Consider the following 16,643-nt stretch of genomic DNA (forward strand, 5'->3'; position numbering starts at 1 on the left):
CTGAAGGACATCCATCCCAACCCCCTTGCAATGCAGGAATCTCAGCTAAAGCATCCCGGACGGATGGCCGCCCAGCCCTCCAAGGAAGAAGAGTTCGCCGCCTTCCATCCCACAGTCAAACAGAAAGTTCTTCCTGATGTTGAGCCTCTCCTTTCTCAGAACTGGAAGCCGTGGGTTCGAGTCCTGCCCTCCAGCTGCTGCTGCTGCTACAACCTTGGGAACTCACCGCATTTGAGCAGAGTTTGAAGCCCACATGTTTTGGCCGAGGCCCTGCGCACTCCTTGCAAGATCTCCTTGCTCCATTCCCACCTGTGGGGCTGGATCCTTTCCTGTGGGTCGGGCCAAGTCTTGGCTCGGCTGCCCCACAGTGCCAGTTGAGGGAGCTTGGTGTCCCTGGCCCAGGCGCTCACTTCTGCCGGAAAGTTAAAAATGGAAACAAGTGCTTTTCTTTTCTTTAAAGACGCCGAGTTCCAAATAAGGTGTCGGGAGAGGGCTGGAGAGATTCCTCCCCACTTATCGTTGGCTACGTCAGCACAGCCAGGAGCTTAAAACCAGGAGCTCAAATATAGCAGCCCCCCAGTCGCCTGCTTGCCTGCCTGCCTGCCCTCTGCCCTAACTCTGTCCGCAGAATCTCCCGCCAGCTGCAAAGATGGAGGCCATCAAGAAGAAGATGCAGATGTTGAAACTGGACAAGGAGAACGCCATCGACCGGGCGGAGCAAGCCGAGGCGGACAAGAAGGCAGCGGAGGACAAGTGCAAACAGGTGAGGGGGCAGAAGGCGGGGGCCAGAGGCTTGAGGGGGCATGTGGGGGGAGAGGTGGGGGCAAGCTGCCCCATTGGGAGGTTTAATACATACATTCATCGTCACTGCTGCTTTTATTTTGATTATGTGCTCCGTAGATTGATACGGAGTGAATCTTTATTGCTAAAAAGCTACAACCAGGTACGTCCAACAGGCAGGTTGTGATCTACCGGTAGATCGCCGGACTTCTGTGGTAGATCACTGGTAGATCATTGCACCCCACCTCAAGAAGCTGAACAAGTTTGGCTCCCAAAAAGCTCAACATTTTTGCCCCGGACCCCTAAAAAATGTGGCTTTCCCCTGCCTAAAAAAAGCTCAACCACTTCAACCTGAACGGCCCAAAAATGGGTCTTCCTCCTTCTTAAAAAAAATCAAAAATAGCTCATCAACTTTGACCTGAACCCCCAAAAAGGAGTAGATCACTGCCAGTTTTTAACTCTGTGAATAGATCGCTGTCTCTTGGAAGCTGGCCAGCCCTGCTATAAGGCGCCGCAATCGGTCGCAACAAGTAGGATGCAAATAATTAATTTAAAACTGGAACAACAACAACAGCAAACATGCAAAAATGCAAAAAAAAAAATCACTCTTGCCTAAGTTAAGCACTCCACTTCTCACACAGACACCCCCCTTGTGATACTTGCCTTGGTGCCCAGCTCTCAACTTACTTGCAGCCGAGGCAAATTTTGCAACCTGTGCAAAATAATAAAGACATTATCGCCAGCCGGCGAAATAGAGAATTGCTGAAGGGGAGGTCAGTTGGGGAGAGAGCCAAGGACGTAATCGAGGAATTTTTTGTCTAGGGGGTGTATATAAAGGGCATGTAGATTTATATTCTGGTTTTATCCTGTGAACCGACCTGAGACCTTGCGGCTATAGAGAAGTATATATAGTCAACAAATAAATTGTGCCCATTCTACAGACCATGCCACTGAGGCACAAACTGCTAGGAGTCTCCAGAAGCAGCTCCTGCTGTCTTCTAGGGGGCTTACTTTCAGGTAAGGCCCTGCTGGGATGAAACGGGGCCTGTTCGCTGCTCCAAGACGCAGGATTTGGTCTGCAGGAACTCTCCAAAGCTTATTCTTGTTGTTTTTATCCTTTTTTGAGTCAGGACAAACGTAGCAGAGGCAGCCCAGCGATCTCACTGGTTCCCCCGAATTTCCCCAAACAAGAGTGAGGTTGGTGGGAGTCTGGCTGCTTCCCTTCCTCATATTTCCCATGAAGAACAGATGAGCTCATGGCTGGATGTGATGGGCAGGATTAAGAGGCATTTATTTGCAGCTCTCCGCACCCGGGGAAAGAGCACGGACGGCTCCCTACCTGGGCTTAAGGCTGACCTTCTGGGATGAGGTGCTGGCAAACTCTGGGTCCCAGGGGTCTCCCTCTCCCTCTCTTCCCCCAGCGGCAGTTTAAGCCGCTCCAGCTGGCACCAAAGGCCCAGGCTCAGCTGTCTCTCGGCCGCAGCCCCCCAAACCCAAAGCGGGGAGCGGCCCACTGACACACTGTGCAACCGTAACACCTGTCAAACATAGGAGAAAAAATTCTCCCCTGAAAATAGAGACGTCCTATTCCATCCCCTCCAACGTTTCTCTCCTGAAAATAGGGACATCTTTTTCCATCCCCTCCAACGTTTCTCCCCTGAAAATAGAGACGTCCTATTCCATCCCCTCCAACGTTTCTCCCCTGAAAATAGAGACGTCCTATTCCATCCCCTCCAACGTTTCTCCCCTGAAAATAGGGACGTCCTATTCCATCCCCTCCAACGTTTCTCCCCTGGAAATAGGGACGTCCTATTCCATCCCCTCCAACGTTTCTCCCCTGAAAATAGGGACGTCCCATTCCATCCCCTCCAATGTTTCTCCCCTGAAAATAGGGACGTCCTATTCCATCCCCTCCAACGTTTCTCCCCTGGAAATAGGGACGTCCTATTCCATCCCCTCCAACGTTTCTCCCCTGAAAATAGGGACGTCCTATTCCATCCGCTCCAACGTTTCTCCCCTGAAAATAGAGACGTCCTATTCCATCCCCTCCAACGTTTCTTCCCTGAAAATAGGGACGTCCTATTCCATCCCCTCCAACGTTTCTCCCCTGAAAAGAGGGACGTCCCATTCCATCCCCTCCAACGTTTCTCCCATGGAAATAAGGACGTCCTATTCCGTCCCCTCCAACGTTTCTCCCCTGAAAATAGGAAAAGTGGGACATTCTGGGATCAGATCAGAAACTGGGAGGGCTTCTGTTAATCCGGGGCTGTCCCTGGGAAATAGGGGCACTTGGAGGGTCTGCAGAAGGAAAGGGGCCATTAAGGTGTTGGCTGAAGGCCAGGTGAGTGAGGAAGGGGACCGAGTGAGAACTAGCCTCAGGCTCCCCACCCCAAAAAGAACACATTGTGAAGGGCAGAACAGGGCGTTCTTTCCCACAGCCAGATAACTTTATCGCTGGCCGGCCACAAGATAAGGGGAGTGCTCATCAGAACCAGGGAAACTGGCACTCAGCGCTGGCCTGGAATGATATAAATAGCTGCTTTGTGAAAGCAGGATGGATTTATATGGGAAGGTGGAGAGAGAGAGAGAGAGAGAGAGAGAGAGAGAGAGAGAGAGAGAGAGAGATAAGGCTCCGGAATACATTTTTTGGCTGCTCGGCCCAAGGAGCAAAGGGGTGGTTTTCCATAAGTGGTTGCAAGAGGGTCACTGACCAGCCCCTCCAAAGAAACGTGCATCACAATTTAATGTTCAAATAAAACTCTGTTCTCTGACCCAACCAATTAAATCTGCAGTTGTGGTTTTTGCTCTTGATGTTTCCTTCTCCCTTGCGGAAGCAAGAAGCGCAACATTAAAAAGATTCCTGGTGGATCGCGATTCTCCGCTGCAGGCCAGCTTAGATCTGAGTTGAACGCACTAGGAATTTTTTCTTGGGTTACTGTAAAGAAAAACACCAAATGAAAAACCCAGATTAAAAAAAATCCAATTTTAATCCTGAAAAAGAGGACGTGTCTGGGAGAAATAGGACATATGACAACCCAACGCCTGATCTTCTTCTTCTTTGGTGATCCCTCGTAGCCGAGTAAGATTGTCTTCCACAAACAGGCTTTTAACAATGAGTCCGTAAGTGTCTGTGGAGGCCAGTTCTGGATCCACACGTCCTTCCACAGTGGGGACATTGGTTTCCGGGCAGGAGTTGATCCCGGTGAGGGTTTGCCAAGCGTGCCTTCCTCTTAGCACGTTTCTCCCTTGCGTCCTGAGTTCGAGTGTCTTCAAAGCCCACAACATCTTTGGTCAAGGCTGTTCTCCAACTGGAGCGCTCGCAGGCCAGTGTTTCCCAATTGTCAGTGTTTATACTACATTTTTTAAGATTTGCCTTGAGACGGTCATTGAACCTCTTTTGTTGACCACCAGCATTACGCTTTCCATTTTTAAGTTCGGAATAGAGGAGTTGCTTTGGAAGACGATAATCGGGCATCCGCACAACATGACCAGTCCAACGATGTTGCTTTGACACTGGCGATCTTTGCTTCTTCCAGTACACTGGTATTCATTCGCCTGACTTCCCAAGTGATGTGTATGTAATAATCTGCAATATTATCTCTCCCTCTCTTTCGGCAGGTGGAAGATGAACTGGTGTCTCTGCAGAAGAAGCTCAAAGGCACTGAGGACGAGCTCGACAAATACTCCGAAGCCCTCAAGGATGCTCAGGAGAAGCTGGAGATGGCAGACAAGAAAGCCACGGATGTACGTAGGCCGGCCATGCCAAACTTGGGGCTGGGGGGTGTCCTCTGGGTTTTTTGGTCTATGATTCCCATCAACTTCTGCACTGGGCACACCAAGGCAGCAGTACTTGGCCTGTAAGGTAAAGGGTAAAGGGACCCCTGACCATTAGGTCCAGTCATAGCCGACTCTGGGGTTGCGGCGCTCATCTCTACTGGCCAAGGGAGCTGGCGTACAGCTTCCGGGTCATGTGGCCAGCAGGACTAAGCCGCTTCTGGCAAACCAGAGCAGCGCACGGAAACGCCATTTACCTTCCCGCCGGAGCGGTACCTATTTATCTACTTGCACTTTGACGTGCTTTCGAACTGCTAGGTTGGCAGGAGCAGGGACCGAGCAACGGGAGCTCACCCCGTCATTGCGGGGATTCGAACCGCCAACCTTCTGATCGGCAAGTCCTAGGCTCTGGGGTTTAACCCACAGCACCACCGGCATCCCTGTACTGGCTGCAAAAGCTGATGGGTGCCGGTAGCGTAGAAAGCAGGGCCGTCTTTAGCTTATGCGCTGCCAGGGTGGAAAGAACTGCCCAGTGCCCCCAAATTTAGTTAATTTCGCGTGTACGGCGCCGTTGAGAATGACAAGCGTCAGTGTTGAATCTGACAAGCGCCGCTGCTGTGAATGATAAGTGCGCCACTAGTCTTTGGTAAATGAGCGCAGAAAGTCAAAAGTTATTTAGTGAAACAGTAGGTATACATTTCATATATATATATATATATATATATATATATATATATATATATATATATGTTTTAACATACCATTTTCAACAGTAATTAAACATACTTTTACATCTTATTCAATTTTTTTGACTGCCATCCATCCTGTCTGAAAATTTTCCAATCTCACCTCTCAGTATGCATTTCTTATCTTCCCTATTACATTTCAAACTCATAACCAATATCTCTATCTTTTTCTACTTTGTAACACTTCGTATATTTCTCCTTACAAACTTCTTGCAGTCCTACTAGTGTGATTTGTTGATGACAGTTGCTCTTCAAATAATTCATATACTTCTTCCAATCTTCTGTAAATCTCTGGTCCCACAGCAGGATGTATACATTTCGGTAATACCTAGGTATATATGTATTTTGTTCTTCTAGCTTGATCAAAATGATTAATTATTTCGTAACGGGTAGATAGTTAAGAGCTTAGGCGGCTTCAGCGCCTGGCGCCCCCCAGAATTCGCGCCCGGGTGCCCCGCACCCCTTGTACCCCCTGGTAGGAATGCCGGGCGGGGGCGATGGGTTGGCACTGGGGCTGTGTGGCAGCACCGCAGCTTTGGGTACCCCTGCCAAAAAAAGCTCAACCACTTTGGGGGGTTTCCAGAAGGAGGAGAAGGAGGAAAGCCAAAAAGGCTTTGGACGACCTCCCCGAAAAAAATTCCGCTATGCCAGGGATGGAGGCTGAGGAAGAAATATAAAGTGTCTGTTCACATTTGGAGAGCAGTGGTGCCAGCTGGAATAAAAGACTGGAAAGAATTCTGGCTAAAAAAGATAAGAAACCAAAATGCAAGAAAAGAGTAGGGAGAATTTGGGGAATGTTTAAAGAATTTCAGCATCTATCCCCGAAGAGGACCAGGAAGCTAAATTAAGGAGGAGGAGTGGAAGGATATTTTGAACAACTCAAGAGTAAAGAGGAACCCTAGCGGGGGGAGAACCTCAGCTCATTATTTTTGAGGATTTGGGGGGGCTACGCCCCTGGCCCCGGCGCCTTTCCCCCGTGCGCCCCGTGCGGCTGGAGACCCAAAAAGAGCGCGTGGCTTCGGGTGCCTTTCCAAACCCCGAGGGAGGAGCACCGCGGGATTTTTTGGGTGGGGGGGCCCTTCTTGAAAATATGGGGGTGCCCGGCTCCCTCTAGACGCCCCCCGTGGCGAGCTACGTTGCCTTTAGCAGAGACACCTGCCGTCCAGGTGGGCAGAGAGGGGGCTCCGGCGAGGGTTGCTTCCCTCGAACAGAGCGCGGGGGGGGGTCCCGTCTGATGGCTTGGGGCTCCCTGTCCCCTTAGAAGGAGGAGGAGCAGCAGCACCGCAGCCCAGACTCTGCCCGCCCCGTCCCTGCTAGCGGACCTCGGAGGTGCGCCCCTGCTTTGCGCGCCACCCCGAGGGGGCTGTCCTCGGGGTTGTCCCAGCGGTGGCCACGTCATGATGCGCCAGCGGTGCCGACGTCACGGCCCCTCCCCCCGGTCCCTCCCTCCCTCCCTCCTCCCCTTCCTCCCGCCCGACGCCGCTGCGCCCTCGCCAACGCGCACCGGAGGAGCCGCGCCCTTTGCTTCTCTTGGCCGTCGCCGCCGCCGCCGTTGCCTCCTCCACGTGTGCCGCCGGGATCCGACGGGATGGCCGCCGCCACGGGCTCCCTGGAGGCGGTGAAGCGCAAGATCCAAGCGCTGCAGCAGGAGGCCGACGAGGCCGAGGACCGCGCCCAGATCCTGCAGCGCCAGCGCGACCAGGAGCGCGAGCTGCGCGAGAAAGTGAGAGCGGCCGTCGGAAGAGGAGCCTCGGCGGGGCGCCTCCTCCGCCGCTTTGCGCCTCTCCAACATTTCTCTCTCCGCTATCCTCCTCCTCCTTCTCTGCGCTCCTGCTGCCCCGGGACGCCCCGTCGGGGGAGAAGGGCGCGCCGTCGCTGCCGCCCGTTCCCCTCGCTTAGGATCGCCTTGTGCCGGAGCCGGGAAAGGCCGAAGAGGCTGCTCCACGAGAGGGAGCCCGGAGGGCAGCCCCAGCCGTCGAGGCTCCGCCCGACGCCTCTGCAAGATGCTCCCCGGGCTCCGCGCGCCTCCTCCTGGCTCCTTCTGCGCCTCCTTCCCGCTGCGCCTGGATGCCTGGAGACCCCAGGGCCGGACCTCGCTCCGACGGGACGGGACACCTCCTGCTTCTCCTCCTTCTCCTGCTTTTTCTCTCCTACCTGTCCTCACCTGGCGTCCTCCTCCTTCTCTTTCCGGGCCTTTCGGGGGCGGCCAGGTAGGAAGCAAGGAGACCCGCTACTGCCAGAGCAAGCACTGGCCATGGGTGCAAATGTGGGGCGCTGGGGGCACCCTAAAACTTAAACCACCACCCCTATCCTCAGGAGCATCCAGTTAGCCAGAGCTGGAGCGATGAGGTGGGTGTTAACCGGGTTTTTTCTGTCCACTTTGCGTGTTCCAAACTGGCTCTTTGACCCCGGTGAAATTCAGCCTCCTTTCGTCCTTGCATCACCCAGCCCCAGTGGCTCACTCCCCCCTCTGCGTTTCCCCACAGGCAGAAGGGGAGGTGGCTTCCCTGAACCGCAGGATCCAGCTGGTGGAAGAGGAATTGGATCGGGCCCAGGAGCGTCTCGCGACTGCGTTGCAGAAGCTGGAGGAAGCCGAAAAGGCGGCCGATGAGAGCGAGAGGTACGTGGGGGGTGGCGTAAGGGGCTTGCAGAGGGAGGTTCGTAGCCCCACAGCAGCTGAGGCTGCCCAGAGTAGTAATAATGATGATGAAGATGATGATGATGATGATGATGATAATAATAATAATAATAATTTTGTTATTCGTACCCCACCACATACACCATAAAACATACACCAAGCATCAAAAACTTCCCTATACAGGGCTGCCTTCAGATGTCTTCTAAAAGTTGACATCTAGTGGAAGGGAGTTCCACAAGGCGGGCGCCACCACCGAGAAGGCCCTATGCCTGGTTCCCTGCAACCAAACTTCTCGCAGGGGGGGAACTGCCAGAAGGCCCCCGGAGCTGGACCTCAGTGTCCGGGGTGGAGACGCTCCTTCAGGTCTACTGGGCCATTTAGGGCTTTCAGTGTCAGCGCCAACACTTTGAATTGTGCTTGGAAACATCCTGGGAGCCAGTGTAGGTCTTTCAGAACTGGGGTTACATGGTCTCCACTCCCAGTCCCCAGTCTGGCTGCCGCATTCTGGATTAGTTGCAGTTTCCGGGTCACCTTCCAAGGCAGCCCCACATAGAGCGCATGGCAGTAGTCCAAGCGGGAGATAACCAGAGCATGTACCACTCTGGCCAGACAGTCTGCGGGCAGGGAGGGTCTCAGATGAAGCTGGTAGACAGACTTCCTTCCTGGTTGCAGAATAGTAGGGGGGAGGTCAAGGGAGTCTTCCTTCCCACCTTTCGCACCTCCCAAATTTAGGATTCGTCCCCAGCCGCGACCGTTGGAACAAGTAGACCGCAAATTAGACGTCTCTCGGTTCATGGGCTCAACCTGGTCTCATCCGATAAGGCAAAACACAGACCGACAAGGGCCTGAGCGTTGCAGGTGGGGAAGGACAGGTGTTTGGGAGTTCAGAACGGCTCCTCTTGTGTTTTCAGAGGCATGAAGGTGATTGAAAACAGAGCCATGAAGGACGAGGAGAAGATGGAAATTCAGGAGCTGCAGCTGAAGGAAGCCAAACATATCGCAGAGGAGGCCGATCGCAAATACGAAGAGGTGAGCTGGGGGGCTCTCCTGGGGGGAAGTGGTGATGGTGGGGGCTGCACAGGGCCAGGTTTGGAGGCAGACCCCTCTGGCAGCAGCTAAAACACCCCTTTTGGCATTCCTTGCCGCAGGCAAAATGGACCTGAATCGTTCAAAAAACCCAATCGTTATGATTTTTAAAGGCATTTTCAGAACGAATTCTTAAGCAAAAATGGGTTCATCTTCTTCTTTTTCATCCAGTGAGGTTATTATTGTATGAAGAGGGGGGGAAACTTTCTGGGGTTTGTTTTTAGAAGCGAGTTCCTAAATCTGTTCAGATTTAAACAAGCAGAAAGCATACGTCGCTTTTGGGTTGAGACAAAATTGCAAGGGTACAGAACAGGAAACATTCAGAAGCCCTAGAAAAAGAGACCAAGACGTGATTGTAACAAGGTTTCCAACGTTAAGAGCAGGAATCAAAACTTTAGTAGAGAGAAAACAACAGATTGAATTGTATTACTTATCAATGAACGTTTTAGCAAAACGTCTGCTGTAATTATACAGAAGATTTGCCATTCCAGCACTGATTTTCTTTCTCTGCCTTTCAAACTCAAGCCCCAAAAATATCTCCCCACCCTTTAAAAGTCAGTATTTGATACTCTTTAACTAGGACATATGGAAACAAGGAAGGGCTCAGTTGCATGAATGGAAAGCAGTGATACCAGATCTGAAGGTTCTGGCAAAAGAACCTGAATCGCTGCATTTAATTATTATTTTTTGCAACCGCAGGGACCGGGAGATAAATCGCTGGCTCTGCGATTTGGGACAGAGCAAGCTGGGATCGTTAGATCGAGAGATAAAGTTGTGAGGTCACTACCTGCAGCTCAGAGAGTTGCATCCGGCCTGGAGGCCAGGGGCATGTCACAGCACCCCTCCCCTGCAAAAAATTGGCGGCTTCCTGTGTTCCTATCTGGTTTTTGCAAATCTTTTCTTTCACGCCACGTGAAGTCTGTGACAAGTGCCGGATTTACGTCTAAGTTAAACAAGCTCTAGTTTAGGGCCCCACTCTCTTGGGGGCCCCCAAAAAATTCAAAGGGGAAAAAAAACCTGGATGTGCATTTCCAAAATATAAGATAAGAAAAGAAATAAAATAAAGCCTACATACAGCAACAGTGTTTTGTGTTGTCTAGGCTCCTATTTGTGATGTGCAAACGGCTTGAGATACCTTTTAGGTCCATAAATGACCATATAGCATATATTCAACACAAAAAAACAGCGGCGATTTGTTGCTGGCAAAGGACAGCTGGACATAGAAAGGGCCCCGTTACCTTCAGGAGCTGAGGGCTGCATCAAACCTAAATCCAGCCCTGGGTCTATCCATGCCGTAACTCAGCCTTTCTCAACCTGCGGGTCCCCAGATGTTGTTGAACTACAACTCCCATCACCCCTAGCTAGCAAGGCCAGAGCTCAGGGATGATGGGAGTTGTAGTCCAACAACATCTGGGGACCCACAGGTGGAGAACCGCTGCCCTAGCTGGCAAGATCAAGGATTTTTATGGGGTGTGTGTGTTACAGGCTGCCTCCCCTTACCCACGATTTCGTAAACTGGTTCCCCCTCCAATTCTGGGCTCCTTCTTTCCCACTTTCCCCTTTGCAACCGATGGGCTCCTTGCAAATTTTCAGATTTTCTCCAGCTGGCTGCTTTGACATTAGGAGGAAATTCCTTTTGGATGTTTCCTGCCCCTCTATTTTTGGAGCCCTGCAAAGGCTCCCGAGGTTTCGTCTTCTCTGATCCGTTACGCTTCCTGCAGGTTGCACGGAAACTGGTCATTCTGGAGGGAGAACTGGAAAGAGCAGAGGAGCGAGCTGAGGTTTCCGAATTGTGAGTATCCCTTGACGCATCTGAATGGAGCCGGGAAGCCCCTCTGCCCCAGCAAGGCTGCTTTGGAAAGAGATTTCTCTAGGGTTGCCATTCAGCACTTGGGCGTGATCTCAGTGGGGTGGGGTTTTTTTGGTGCCTCGTTGATTTTAGTGGGACTGGGGGGTTTCCATGCACTGGGGGAGCAGGAGGCTAATGGGAATTAAGAGTCGGGGGGCACAGATTGCCCCATCTCTGCTCAGGGTCGTGACAACTGGACCTGAATTCGCCACTTCAGCCCAGATACTCTCTTGTTTGTGTGAATATTGGGACTCTGCAATAAAAACTTTCCCCATTCTTTAAAAAAATTATTGCCTTCTTGGTTTCTGAGCTTCCCAGTTAATTTTGCCATTTCGGCAGAGTCTATCAACTTGTTTTGCCGTTCTTCCCTGGCTGGGGTTATTTCTTCCTTCCACCTCTGGGCTTGTAGCATCCGTGTGGCTGTTGTCGTGTACCTAAAGACTCTTTTCTGGTCCTTTGGTATCTCTGTACCTGTAATTCCTAATAAGGCTTCTGTTTTTTTTTTTAACAAGAGTATATTTTTCATTATACATCATCTCCCAGAGAGAGTTTAAAGTTATGGGGGCTCTTGAATGTGTTGTTAAAGGTGGGCTTAATTTATGATGAGTTAAAAAAAAATGTTTGGAATAACTTTTTTAAAAAGACCAGAGGCATTTCTGTTAAGTATTGTTGGCAGGGACATCCCGAATGCCTTTAGGGGGAGGTATTTTTATATGCAATGGCTGCAGCTCGGACTTTGGTGGCAAAGGGGTGGAAGGAACAAGAAGCCCCGACAAGAATGGATTGGCAAAACAAGCTACAAGAATTTGCTGAAATGGCGCAGTTGACAAATAGCATGAGAGGCAATTCAAAACAAAAAAATATGGAAAAGTGGGATAGATATAACATATATGTTCAAAAATAACAGTAAAGGTTCGCTATCTATGCTAGAGTTCAATTGACGTTGGAGAGAGACTGAGTTGAGAAATAAAGGGTACATATTGATATAGGAATGTATTAGATAAAATGTAAAGAAATATACAATAATAAGAGTGCATTCATTTGTAAAAAAAGGAATGTACAACGGGATAGACAGGAAGTCCAAAGTGTTGGTACATATATGATTTTGGAATAGTTTTTTGTCCTTGTTTCTTTTCTTTAGGTATATAAACTTGTATACATGCTGAAAATGATATTGTGATGTAATATGATAATGTTTACCAGTGTAACATAAGATAAAGCTAAAAAAAAAACCACAACAGAACAAAGGCAGGGGGGAAACCCACCTGGGAAAGTGGGGGGAGCGACGACAAGCGCTGACCCCCAGGCCCTATTTCCCCATCTGGCAGGAAGTGCAGTGACCTTGAAGAAGAACTGAAGAACGTCACCAACAACCTCAAGTCGCTTGAAGCTCAGTCGGAGAAGGTTGGTAGCAGCTCTTGGAAGAGGTTGGGAATGAGGAGGCTGGCTTGGCAAGGAAGTGGGGGCTCCTCTCCCCAGCCCCCCATCAAGCCCAGCCTTGTTTGGGGAGAGCAGCCTTCTGCAGAGAAGCTGGGCAACAGCTTGATCCTTGAGGCTTCCCTCTTTTGGCTCTTGAGGAGGACGCCCCAGGGGGCTGCTCGCCTCGGGGTGACTAGCGAGTGTGGGAACCTTTGCAGCGGCGGTCTCAACTGTTGCCCAGGATGTCCTAGAAATAAAGGAGCCTGTTTTTGCCCTGTTTTTGTAGTACTCTGAAAAAGAGGACAAGTACGAAGAGGAAATCAAGGTTCTGACCGACAAGCTGAAGGAGGTGAGGTTCCTGGGTGGCCGAGGTGGTTTTGGGGTGGGTTGGGGTCCCTGCTCAGTGGTCACAGTTCCCTTTCTCGATGCTCTCCGTGTCTCTAGGCTGAAACGCGCGCCGAGTTCGCAGAGAGAACGGTTGCCAAGCTGGAAAAGACGATCGATGACCTGGAAGGTATGAGGCTGTTGCGTTTGAAGTGTGTGTGATTTAAGTTGCTGAGTTTCTCTTGCTGCGTGTCTGTGGTTAGCCCCAGGAAGTACATATCTGCCCCCTGAGCTGTGGCCGGACTCTCACCTCTGTGTGGTCAGGCTGAGAATGAAGACCAGGAAGTCTTGGGGTCACTTTAGTCCCTGTACACTGGTCCCTTGGTTCTCAAAATTAATCCGTTCCTGAAGTTGCTTCCAAAACCAAAGCGTTCCAAAACCAAGGTGCACTTTCCCGTAGAAAGGAATGCAAAATAGATTAATCCATTCCAGACTTTTAAAAACAACCCCTAAAACAGCAACTTAACATGAATTTTACTATCTAATGAGACCACTGATCCATAAAACGAAAGCAATAATCACTATACAAAAAAATAAACAAGATAGTATTGTAGATGATAAAAATGAAACTTAATTTTTTGTCTTCCCTGCACTGATGATGGTCATTGTTTGGATGGGGGGCTTTTATCCATTTCCGCAGTCACACAATCAATCATTAGCTGAACTGGGTTCCACACAGTCACAAAAACAAATGAACCGAAAAAGCTTCAAAAACAAAAATGCAAAATAAGAAGCAAAAGCGCCAAACTTAATCCATTCCGGAAGTCCGTGTGACTTCTGAAATGTTCGGAAGCCAAGGCGCGGCTTCTGATTGGCACAGGCGCCCCGGAAACAATCGCCAACAGCCGCATCAGACGTTCGGCTTCCAAAAATCATTCGAAAACCGAAACACTTATTTCTGGGTTTTTGGAGTTTGAGAACCAAGGCGTTTGAGAACCATTGTATTGTCCTTTTTGCAAAATTACTGGGCTTTAACGTAGGTAGAAGTGTTTGGGACAAACTAATGCCTCTCTTATTGCTGAAATCTTTCTGAAAATCTCCTCCGAAATGTTTCTCTAGCCTTCTCTGTGTATTTTTTTAACGTTTCCTTTCCTCCCTCCTCCCTTTCCTCCTCCTCTCGCTCTCTTTCTCTGTCCGGCAGATGAGCTGTATGCTCAAAAGCTGAAGTACAAAGCGATCAGCGAGGAGCTGGACCACGCTTTGAACGACATGACTTCCTTGTAGGAAGATAAATCGATCGCTGCCAGCTCTCTGCCAGCTCTCCTGCCCTGCCTAAGAACTTGCTGCCTCCAAGTGCCTTCTTCACAAGTTTCCTGATCTTTTTCCCTGTCTTCCTTTTTTCTGTAAAAACTTGCTTCCATTAAAAAACCCCTAAAGTTCTTGTATTTCCTCTCCGCTTGTTCATTTTCTCCGTTTCCTATACAAAAGGCATCTCTCCCTGTCGCTTGTTTCTCTATTATTAGACGGTTTTCCGAGGTCTAAGGCGGCTTAATAGCTTAAAAGAATTCATACAGAAAAGAAAGATTTAACAGCACTCAAACGGACTAACTAGCCAAGCCGAAAGCTAGAGGCAAGAAGTGTCGGTTTGCTGTTCCGTTTTTAATTATTTCCTTGTTTTTATCCTGTATTTTATTCTGCGAACTTCCCTGAGATCTTATGAGGAAGGAAGGGCAGTAGACAAATCTAATAGATAAATTAAATATTACACCACAGCACTATGTATTTTGGGCTGTGGTTTTTACCCGAACTTCCACATACCCTCAAGAAAGAAGCCTTGTTTCTATCTGAGCCCAGTCCTTTTTGTAGCTTGCTGGAAATCATGGATCTCAGAGACAAATAGCCAATTCTCCATCCAGCCAATTGTCCGGGATGGTGGTGGTGGGAATTACAGTGCAACATCTGGAGGGGCACAGCTGGTTTCCTTCAATTGCCTTAAAACTTATGCACCAGGCGTAAGAAAAGCGCTTGCCTGGGGAAAAGCTTATTCAGAGGGGTGGCCGCCTTGATAAAAAACCCACAACAGGAGATTGGTTGCAAGTATGTTTCCGAGCACAATTCAAAGTGTTGGTGCTGACCTTTAAAGCCCTAAATGGCCTCAGTCCAGTACACCTGAAGGAGCATCTCCACCTCCATCGTTCAGCCCAGACACTGAGGTCCAGCGCTGAGGGCCTTCTGGCGGTTCCCTCTCTGCGAGAAGCCAAGTGACAGGGATGTGGTGGCACCCACCCTGTGGAATGCCCTCCCACCAGTTGTCAAAGAGAAAAATAACTACCAAACTTTTAGAAGACATCTGAAGGCAGCCCTGTTTAGGGAAGCTTTTAATGTTTAATAGGTTATTGTATTTTAGTGTTTTGTTGGAAGCTGCCCAGAGTGGTTGGGGAAACCCAGCCAGATGGGCAGGGTTTAAATAAAAAATTATTATTATTATTATTATTATTATTATTATTATTATTATTATTATTATTACTAGAAGGCGGAATAGAGCCGTCCTAGTCAGACATGCCCCTTGAAACAGGTGCCTCAAAACAAACTTGTCTCCCATTCATTCTCATCAGAAAAAGTTGCCCAGGCGAAAGAAGAGAACCTGACTTTGCACCGGACGCTGGATCAAACCCTCAGCGAGCTCGGCAGCATATAACCCCGTGCCGGAAAAAGCACCCAGACTTCGGGAAGCTGAGAGGATCCTGCAAAAATAGCGGCTTCCTCTTTGAATCCACTTCTTATTTCCTGCTTTCTCTCTCTCGTCTTCCCCATCTTTCAGATCACACAAAATGCCAACCTTCTCTTATCCTCCCTCTTTCCCCCTTTAAGCATTGAGGTTTTGGGCACCAACTGAATGTAGTTTATTTTTTGTTCATTCGTAATCCTCTGCGGCAGAACGTTGCGAAACCGGGAAAGCTGTGCGCCAAGGCATCCGTTTCCCGCAGGGCTGCTCCGAAGGTGCTAACTTCTCTCGATAACTGGAAACGCACGTGTTTTGTGCAAAACCGAGCAGGGAGCACGGGCGCATGTGAGGCGACAGGGAAACGGAGCTCATGGCGGTAGTTAGCGTCATTTTCTTAGCTGCCGTTTCTTACTGCAATCGCAAAAGGGTGGAAAACTCTCTTGCAGAAGCGCAAAGTTTATGCAGAAATCCTGCAACGTTCTGTTGGAAGACGGCTTTCTTTCGCCGTCTTCCTCGTTTACAGAAAGTTCGTAAAACTAGAAGCTTACACATTCCATGGGAAGGCTAGATGCACTGGCTTCCTAGTTTACAGAGCTGTGCCAAAATACTATTTCTTTGTGTGTGTGTTTGTGTGTGTTTCGTCTCTTTGAACATCTTGAGAAGCAGACCAAAAAAAGCAGAAGTCATTTCCCGTTGGCCAATCTTCGGGTGCTCTGACGGGGAAATGGCGCCTTCTGCACTTCTGTATTTATTAATTTTTTTGCAAGGAGGGTGGAAGGAAGGGAAACCGGCAACATGAATTCAACCACCCAATCCCTCTAAATGTATCCTGTTAACATGGCTATAGCTTTTTTTATTTTTAAGCTTTTCATCTAATAATAAAACCTTTCTCTCCCCTATACACATTTTCACTTTGTGGGGCATTTGTTAACATAATGAATCATGCCGGATTTAGGTTTGATGAGGCCCTTAGCTCCTGAAGCTAATGGGGCCCTTTATATGTCCAGCTGTCCTTTGCCAACGACAAATTGTGGCTGTTTTTTGTGTTGAATACCTGCTATATGGTCATTGATGGACCTCATAGGTATCTAACGTCATTTGCACATAACAAAATATGTATGTTATCAAAGTAATTGTTACAACCAGTCCATGCGGAATGCAGACGCCCTATATAGAGAATGGGGCAAAGCAGTGATATTTTAGGGAGCAGGCGGGGCCCATGACTTACACCAACAACACAAAACGCTCTTGCTGTATGTAGGTTTTATTTTGTTTTCTATCTTATATTTTGGAAATGTACAT

The 16,643-nt window shown here is 49.3% G+C and overlaps 1 protein-coding gene across 4 annotated transcripts; it reads left to right on the forward strand.

Annotated features, from left to right (window-relative positions):
• The first annotated feature begins 555 nt into the window (after positions 1-555).
• TPM4 (tropomyosin 4) lies at positions 556-16,242 on the forward strand. Of its 4 annotated transcripts, none has more exons than XM_053372377.1 (9): positions 556-763; positions 4,399-4,524; positions 7,787-7,920; positions 8,850-8,967; positions 10,746-10,816; positions 12,202-12,277; positions 12,579-12,641; positions 12,737-12,806; positions 15,232-16,242. In XM_053372377.1, the coding sequence occupies exons 1-9, from the start codon at positions 650-652 to the stop codon at positions 15,312-15,314; spliced, it is 855 nt and encodes a 284-aa protein (XP_053228352.1). In that variant the 5' UTR covers positions 556-649; the 3' UTR covers positions 15,315-16,242. The 4 variants fall into 4 exon arrangements, with proteins under 4 accessions (XP_053228352.1, XP_053228354.1, XP_053228356.1 ...); XM_053372379.1 differs by lacking the exon at positions 15,232-16,242 and adding an exon at positions 13,818-14,061; XM_053372381.1 differs by lacking the exons at positions 556-763; positions 4,399-4,524; positions 15,232-16,242 and adding exons at positions 6,753-7,023; positions 13,818-14,061.
• The last annotated feature ends 401 nt before the right edge of the window (positions 16,243-16,643 follow it).

This window comes from Podarcis raffonei, chromosome 18 (genome assembly GCF_027172205.1).
Source record: "Podarcis raffonei isolate rPodRaf1 chromosome 18, rPodRaf1.pri, whole genome shotgun sequence".
In the NCBI taxonomy this organism is placed as follows: domain Eukaryota; kingdom Metazoa; phylum Chordata; class Lepidosauria; order Squamata; family Lacertidae; genus Podarcis; species Podarcis raffonei.

What these genes read in the sequence shown, in the direction of transcription:
- TPM4 (XM_053372377.1), top strand. Translation starts at nt 650, where the DNA reads ATGGAGGCCATCAAGAAGAAGATGCAGATGTTGAAACTGGACAAGGAG. An exon ending in GCGGCCGATGAGAGCGAGAG is followed by an intron (nt 7,921 to 8,849) that starts GTACGTGGGGGG and finishes TTGTGTTTTCAG; the next exon opens with AGGCATGAAGGTGATTGAAA. An exon ending in CGAGCTGAGGTTTCCGAATT is followed by an intron (nt 10,817 to 12,201) that starts GTGAGTATCCCT and finishes CCCATCTGGCAG; the next exon opens with GAAGTGCAGTGACCTTGAAG.